General features: G+C 50.9%; 1 protein-coding gene across 1 annotated transcript in view; it reads left to right on the forward strand.

Moving 5' to 3' along the window:
• Positions 1 to 2,734: 2,734 nt before the first annotated feature.
• The window catches only part of LOC311425633 (olfactory receptor 14A16-like), a gene marked incomplete at its 3' end in the record, with an annotated part of 6,402 nt that continues 1,308 nt past the window's right edge, over positions 2,735 to 7,828 (forward strand). Inside the window, exons 1-4 of the mRNA XM_084501573.1 lie at positions 2,735 to 2,787; positions 3,824 to 4,563; positions 5,901 to 6,097; positions 6,809 to 6,882. Coding sequence (XP_084357699.1) covers positions 3,851 to 4,563; positions 5,901 to 6,097; positions 6,809 to 6,882 — 984 coding nt within the window. The 5' untranslated portion in view covers positions 2,735 to 2,787; positions 3,824 to 3,850. The remainder of the gene's footprint in view (positions 2,788 to 3,823; positions 4,564 to 5,900; positions 6,098 to 6,808; positions 6,883 to 7,828) is intronic.

Raw genomic sequence — 7,828 nt, forward strand, 5'->3', positions numbered from 1 at the left:
GTGTCACTAGAGAGCAGTTCTGTCTGTCTCTGTGTCCTGCATTGGCAATTTAATTCTTCCACAGATGTAGTTTCTTCCCTTTCCTCCCAGTGTCCCAGTCTCCCCCTCATTAGAGTCAAATTATCAAATCTTCAGAAATATTCCTCAAATCCACGAGCCTATTTGCTTTTGTTATTCCGAACTCTTATTCCTAACAGTTACAGCCTTTTTGCCTTCTTTGTAGTTGATTTAGCACTGCTATAGATGTGACTGGAGTGTCCCTGTGAATGGCCTGTGAGGAATGTTTTAACTACTCGTGAAGTGTCAATAAGAGAGCTATTTGTGTTTCTATGTTTTTTCTTTGAAGTCTCTGATGTCTGGGGGTTTCAGAACAACTGCTAACAACTAGTGACTGTTATGGCTTCTGAATGGAACACTATGCAAGCCCCTGATATCTGGCCAGGTGGCCAGGAGATTAAGGAGAAGAAAAAAGAAGCTGAAGGCTAGGAGACAAAACTTGCAGGAGACGCTGTGTAAGCTTTTGACATGCTGCCAAGGAGTACAAAGGGGAAGGACAAGAAAAAAAACCTGAGAGGAAGACTACGAGCCTTCAGCATGAAAGACCCCCAGAGACTCCCAGGGGGACCACTGGAGACTGATGCGCATTCTCCAGTAGGACGGACTGGATCCCGGAAGCTAATTATAATAACCCAGGTTTTTTTAGAAGTAGTAATGAATATGTATTAGTCTAGGAGCATAAAAATCAGCTACTTGATGTAACTGGGGTGCGTCCTGGTGGAGCGGAGACTCCCGGTGCACCCAGCGCTGATTGCTTACCTTTATTCCTTTAATAAATTGTAAACTTGATTATAATCCTATTTTGAAGACTGAGCCATTTATAACATTTTCAACACAGGACATTCTATGATTCTATTATTCCATGTCTTTCCTCCCAGAGCCAGATCCCAAAGAGGCACCAGCTCCCAGGGACACCTGGCCCTGCATTGTCTGCCATAGCAAGGAGGCATGACTAGAGAAGCCCCAGGGATAAGGGCATCCCTACCATCCAGACCCAGGAGTCCTGGCTGCCACATTGTCCCCTGAACTCAGAGGAACACTCAGGCAGGGCTCTCACAGCAGCCACCAGTCTTGTCCAGCCTTCCCCCAAAGCCCAGGACTTGCAGCTTTGGACAGCTGACAGCCCATGTGACACATCTTGGGAAGGGGCTCCTGACACCCTTACCTTTGGGGGAGAGGCATAGGAGCACTGGAAACAGGGAAGTCAGGACAAAGATGATGGTCACCCATCCATCCAGCACCCTCCATCTCACTTGCTGCTGGCCCTCAGCTCAGGACAAGGGATGCCCGCCCTGGCTCCTCAACCACAGCTCCTCTGCAAGGTGCCCCTGCTCCTCCGCCCGTCAGCGAGGGTCGCCCAGTGCAAGCTTGCTGCCTGCTGACCCCACTCCTGGCCACAGAAGGACAGCGCTGGGGAGCACCCAAGCAGTGCCCAGCACGGACCAGGCCTTGCAGGGAAGTGCCGGCACTGCCGCTGCTCCAGTGCTTATATGCTGGTGATGCAGTGCACCCCCTGTGACATCAGCCCATGTCATTAGAACGCCTGTGAGGTCAGCAGCATGGAGATGGCACAGCTCAGGAGAGAGATGAGAGATGCACTTCCCTTCTGCCCAGTTCTTTTCGGGATCAGGAACAGATCAGGGACATCTCTAAATGGTGGCAAAGGCCATGGAGTAAAGGAAGTGGAGCCTTGGAGATACCTCTACTGCCCCCTTATACCAACACGCTTCTGCTGTTGGGAGCCCTCCCACAATGGTTGGGTTTGAGGCTTGTCCTGGGGCTTGGATTTTTCAAAAGAGAAGGCACCTGGGATGGAACAGCCCCTCGGAGTGACTGAACTCTTCACTGCATAGAACTCACTTCTGAAAGAAAGATGGGCTTTACAGAATGAATTGGAGTACATGCCAGGGCCTCAGCACCATCCCCCAGTCTGCCATGCAGGAGGCAGAGGTGGTACACGAGGGAAGGGCAGACGTACCCTCAACATTTCATGATGAGAGAGAGGAGTAGGGCAGCGCTGCAGACAAAAAGGGGAGTGGGGAGAATGGTCTAGGATGGATGCCTTGCTCTCCTGTAAGCTGCCACAGTCTTTCCATGTCCCACGGCTTTGGGCCTTCAGAGGAGGTGGAGACCACAGAAGAGGCTGAGGTGGAGGGGCAGCCTGCCCCTTGCAGCTGGGCTGCCAGATCTGCCTGCAGGAGACCACTTGTGTCTGTGTCCACAATGGAGGAGGAACCCATCCTGATTTAGGATCTAAACTCTCTCATTTCAGGAGACCTGTGGCATGCTGAAGGCAGGACTACAACCCTTGACTGTACTCCACACTGATGTACAAAGAAATGGATTCCTTCCTGAAAAGGAGAAATGAGCCTACTGTCAAGAAGTGTGTGTACCATGGGAGGGAGGGAAGCCCAGGGATCCCTTCAGGCTGTTTCCCTGCAGGTTCCCCTGCAGCCCCAGGGCCATGTGCAGGGAGCCTGGTGGGGGGCAGAGCAAGGGAGGCCTTGGGCTGGGCCTCTGCTGCTGAGCTGGGCCGGGCTCCTGGGCCCAAGGGGAGCTCCTGGCAAGCGGGCAGCGCTGCAGAGAGACAGCTCTGCCCAGGAGCAGCTCCTGTGCACAGCGCAGCAGGGCTGGGGGCACTGCCTGCAGAGACACAGTGCTTAAAGGCAGGCAGAAGTGGCAGGATGCACGGAGCTCCCTGCTGAAGAAGACTTTGCAGCCCTGCACCCGGTAAGTCTGTGGCTGGAGGCAGGAGAAGCCGGGGGTGCAGGCAGGGGTGTCCAGGGCTGTGGTGCAGAGCAGGGTCCCTGCTGTGCCCCAGGGGCTGTGTGGCGGGGCAGGGCCTCTGCCGCCTGCCAGGCTCAGCACTCAGCCTGCCCGGGGAGCTGCCCAGGGTGAATTTCAAAGGGAACTCTCATATTTCCTTAGCCTCTGCTTTCAGTTTTCTCTTCTTTTTGCTCACTGGGAATAGAAATAGAAGCTGTTATTTCCAAGAGACTGAGACTTACTCGACATAAGAAGGAAGGTTACAAGGACCCCCATCCAGTCCCTTTCCTGCCCCTCAGCCCATAGAAAGCTCCACCACCCCTTGCACAGTGTCAGCAGGGTCTGTGTGACCTGGTTTCTAGGATGTGCCCCCAGCGAGCTGCCCCCGGACAGAGCCCTGCTGCCAGGAGGTGTCTGCAGGGCAGAGCTGAGCACCCAGCTCTGATGGGGTGGGATGGGGGCTGTGAGCTGCAGGCAGGAGGCGTGGGGACAGAGACCCAGCTGCAGGCAGGGCCAGCTGCAGGCAGCACAGAAGCTCTCTGTGGGAGTGAGAGGGAGCTGCTCTCACTATATGATGAGTTGGGCGAGGGCTTTGGAGATGCGCACTTTGAACCTGGATTCCTCTGCTCTCAGTAGCATTAAGGGTCAAGTCAGAGGAACACCTAAGTGTGACCAACCTCCCGAGGTGTCTGCATGGGGCAGCTGAGACCAGGACTGATTGATACACCTTCTGTCCTCACTCTGCCCTGAGGGACAGTCCCTTTGCCTTGCAGGAGCCCCAGGATTTCACTTGGTGGGCAGTACACCAAGGATTTCTACCTTTAAGGACTTCTCAGGTGTGTAGGACAAAAAAAATACACAAAAAAATACACAATACACCAAGCCCTATTCTGCAAGTGAGTGAATTTCTGCAACAATGATGAAAAGTTCCTTTATATATTATGTCTACACAAGCGTTGTTTTTATTTCTTTTTATTTTTTATTTTTTATTTCTTTTTAGACCAGCCTCAAGGTCAAGAGACATCAAATGTCCAACAGCAGCTCCATCCCCGAGTTCCTCCTCCTGCCATTTGCAGACACACGGGATCTGCAGCTCCTGCACTTCGCGCTCTTCCTGGGCATCTACCTGGCTGCCCTCCTGGGCAACAGCCTCATCCTCACCGCCGTAGCCTGCGACCACCGCCTCCACACCCCCATGTACTTCTTCCTCCTCAACCTCGCCCTCCTCGACCTGGGCTGCATCTCCACCACTGTCCCCAAAGCCACGGCCAATTCCCTCTGGGGATCCAGGGCCATTTCCTATGCAGGGTGTGCTGCCCAGGTCTTTCTCTTTCTATTCTTCCTCTCTGCAGACTATTCCCTTCTCACCATCATGTCCTACCACCGCTACATTGCCATCTGCAAGCCCCTGCACTACAGGACCCTCCTGGGCAGCAGAGCTTGTGCCCAGATGGCAGCAGCTGCCTGGGGCAGTGGGGTTCTCTGTGCTCTGCTGCACACTGCTAATACAATTTCCCTGCCCCTCTGCGGAGGAAATGCTGTGGACCAGTTCTTCTGTGAAGTCCCCCAGATCCTCAAGCTCTCCTGCTCACAGTCCTACCTCAGGAATGTTTGGGTACTTATGATTGGTGTCCCTTTAGCATCCATGTGCTTTTTTTTCATTCTTTTTTCCTATGTGCAGGTCTTCAGGGCCGTGCTGAGGACGCCCTCTGAGCAGGGCCGGCACAAAGCCTTCTCCACGTGCCTCCCTCACCTATTTGTGGTCTCCCTGTTTGTCATCACTGGACTTTTTGCCTACATGAAGCCCTCCTCAATCTCCTTCCCAGCCCAGGACCTGATGGTGTCATTTCTGTACTCAGTGATGCCTCCAGCACTGAACCCCCTCATCTACAGCATGAGGAACCAGGAGCTCAAGTGTGCCATTAGGAATATGATTTCAGTGATGTTTCTGAAAAGTGATAAATTACTGCTTTTTCTCCACAAATGACTTCCTGGGTACTTGTTTCATGATCACTATTGTAACATTTATCTTAGTTGTCATTCCCATTCATTAGTTTATTAGATTATTTTTTTTAATGTGTATATATACCGTACGTTGAGGAATGAACCTGCTTTTTCAGTACTCTCTCTTATCATCTGCTTAATAAAACAGGATCTCCCCAACAGACTGCCTGAAATCCTGCTGCTTCTTTCAAAGCTGATGCCAATAACATGGCTGAGCAGTGTGGTGGTTTCACACCAATGGGCAGCTGAGCTCCAGCACATCACACTCATCACACTTTCACCCCCTCCTCAAAGGAGTAGCCGAAGAAAACAGAGTGGAAAGTGCTCCTTTTTTTTTTTTTTTTTTTTTTTTTTTTTGAAGATACAGGTAGAAGACTTAGCATTTGCAGTCTTGGGCAAAACAGATTCAGTGTAGGGAGATTAAGATCACTTACTGAGATTTAACTAACTGACTGGAGCAGTGAGGAACTAAAACCAAAAAGTTTCTCACTCTTATCTCTCCCAGCTGCTGTTGCGTAGCAGCTTATTTTTTACTCTTTCTTAAATATGTTTTCACAGAAATGCAAATGCCATCACTTATTGGCTTGATTCTTCTGATTGGCTGGATTCTTGTCACAGAAGCCACCCCTATGGCACCCTGCTACCAAAACCTTACCAAGTTAACTCACTACAGGAGGGATACAAATTTAATCAGAAGGTTGGAGCAACTCTTGTATGAAGAGAGGTTGAGAGAGCTGGGGATGTTCAGCCTGGAGAAGAGAAGTCTCTGGGGTGACCTCATTGCAGCTTTTCTTTTTTTTTCTTTCTTTTTTTTTTAAAAAAAACAAACAAAAAAAAAAAAAAACTTAAAGGGGCCTCAGGGAAATGGGGCTTCTCACACTTAGTATTTTTGTTTTGTTTGGGGAGTGTTTTGCATTTATTTTGCTGTCCTATGTGCAGATCCTCAGGATCTGTTGCTCATATTCCTACCTCAGGAGTGTTTGGGTACTTACGATTGGTTTCTCTTTAGCATCTATGAGTTTAATTGTCATTCTTTTCTCCTGTGTTCATGGACGGCACAAAGCCTTCTCCACGTGCCTCCCTCACCTGGCCGTGGTCTCCCTGTTTTTCAGCACTGCCTTTTTTGCCTACTTGAAGCCCCCCTACATCTCCTCCCCATCCCTGGATCTCGTGGTGACAGTTTTGTACTCGGTGGTTCCTCCAGCCATGAACCCCCTCATCTACAGCATGAGGAACCAGGAGCTCAAGGATGCACTGCAGAAACTCATGAGTGGGTGTACATCAGAAGTAATGTACTGCCTGTCTTCTCCGGAATAGCACTGGTAATATAACTCATGATAAAAAGCTTGTCTTTTGTTCTTTGGTGGGTTTTGTTTGCTATTAATGAGGGCAACAATGTTTTCCATATAAATCGTCATTACTGATCCTACTCACGTATTTAAACAAAACAAAGGAACCTGCAGTGAAGAGTGTGTCTGAGATGCTTTTTCTGAGAATTTTGCTGGGGGTTCCAGGGTAATGCCCATGGGTGGAAGTGAAGAGGAATATAGAGACCCACCATAGCAGCACTGCCAGGAAGCAGCAGGGTTTCGTCTGTCCAGAGCTACTTTCATCCTGCTGCTACAATCTCCTTCTGAGTGTTTTCTGTTGGCATAAGCCTGATTGTTCCTGTAGCTTGGTCACAGTACTGCTGTGTGGCAATCCTGTGACCACAGGCAGGGACTGGCAAGGGGCATTTTTGTGGCACAGCTGGCCTCCAGAACAGCATTTCCATCCCATAAAGTGATTCTGCTCAGGGTAGTGCCTGGCGGCTCAGGTCTTCCTTCACAGTTGCTGTCAAGAACATTGCAGTCCAGAAATGGACTCCAAGAGGGACCTGGCTTTGCCTGTTTCTCCATGGGCTCAGGGTGAAGTGATCAGAGCCCCAGCTGGGTGTTTGAGGGCATGAGCACTCCCTCAGGTGTTGCTTGTTGGTGTCCAGCACTCAGGCAGATGGTGAGGAGGCTCCAATTAACCTGCCTGTGGCACTACAGCATGTGCTGGGGCTGGTGGCAGGTGAGCAGATTTTGGAAGGAATCAGGAGAGCCCAGGGGAGCTGCAGGGACAGTGTGTCCCAGGGGGTCAGCAGTGAATGGAGCCCACAGAGCATGAGCCTCTTCCCGGTGGAGTCCCCCTGCGATCAAGTGTTAAATCTGGATGTGAGCAGGACAAGAAGAGCCCCGTGACCCAGGGGACATAGGAGGAACAGGGAAAGAAGTCTGGTGAGCGAATGTGGAATGTGAATAGTGGAATGCCATAGGGTGCAGCACCCAAACACTTCTCATGGCACTGCAAAGAAGGCAGGCTGAGGAGCTCCAGGACCAGGGCTCTCAGCCCAGCTCAGAGAGGTGGTTTGTTCCTCTGCAGCGGGACACAGAATGGCTCAGTCAGAAGTCCAGATGTGCCTGGTACAGTTGAGGCTTCAGCATGCACATCGTGTACATGTGCTGAGGCGAACCTGAGGCTGCACAAATGCCCTCAGCCAGGGTCAATTCCTCATGCCATGGAGGGTTGGGAGAATGAAGGCTGGTCAGCCTCACCTCAGTCCCTGTGAAGGTGATGGGGCAAGCTTTTCCACAGCCACCTCCAGGCACTTGAAGGACAAAAACAGGATTGATGAACCCATAGAGGAAGGGAAGGAAAGGGAAGCAAAGGGAAGAGAAGGTGCTTACTTGTCTTTAGCAAGGCCTTTGGCTTTGTCTCAAAGAATTCTTATAGCCAGAATGGTGCTATGTGGATTTAACAAATTGGTGAGGCCGTGGGTGGGCCAGTTTGCTGGACAATCAGGCCCAGATATCATTCATGACACATAGTGCTGTCAGCCAGTTCTTAGCATCATCCCTCAGCAATCAGCACTTGGGGCAGCACTGCTGGATGTCGTTATTGACTCTCTGAATTACCTGATGGAGCACACTTTCAGATCTTTTCTGGATGGTGTCAAGCTCAGAGGAGCCCTTGATCA

The sequence above is a fragment of the Aythya ferina genome (assembly GCF_964211825.1).
Source record: "Aythya ferina genome assembly, chromosome: 32".
Classification (NCBI taxonomy): domain Eukaryota; kingdom Metazoa; phylum Chordata; class Aves; order Anseriformes; family Anatidae; genus Aythya; species Aythya ferina.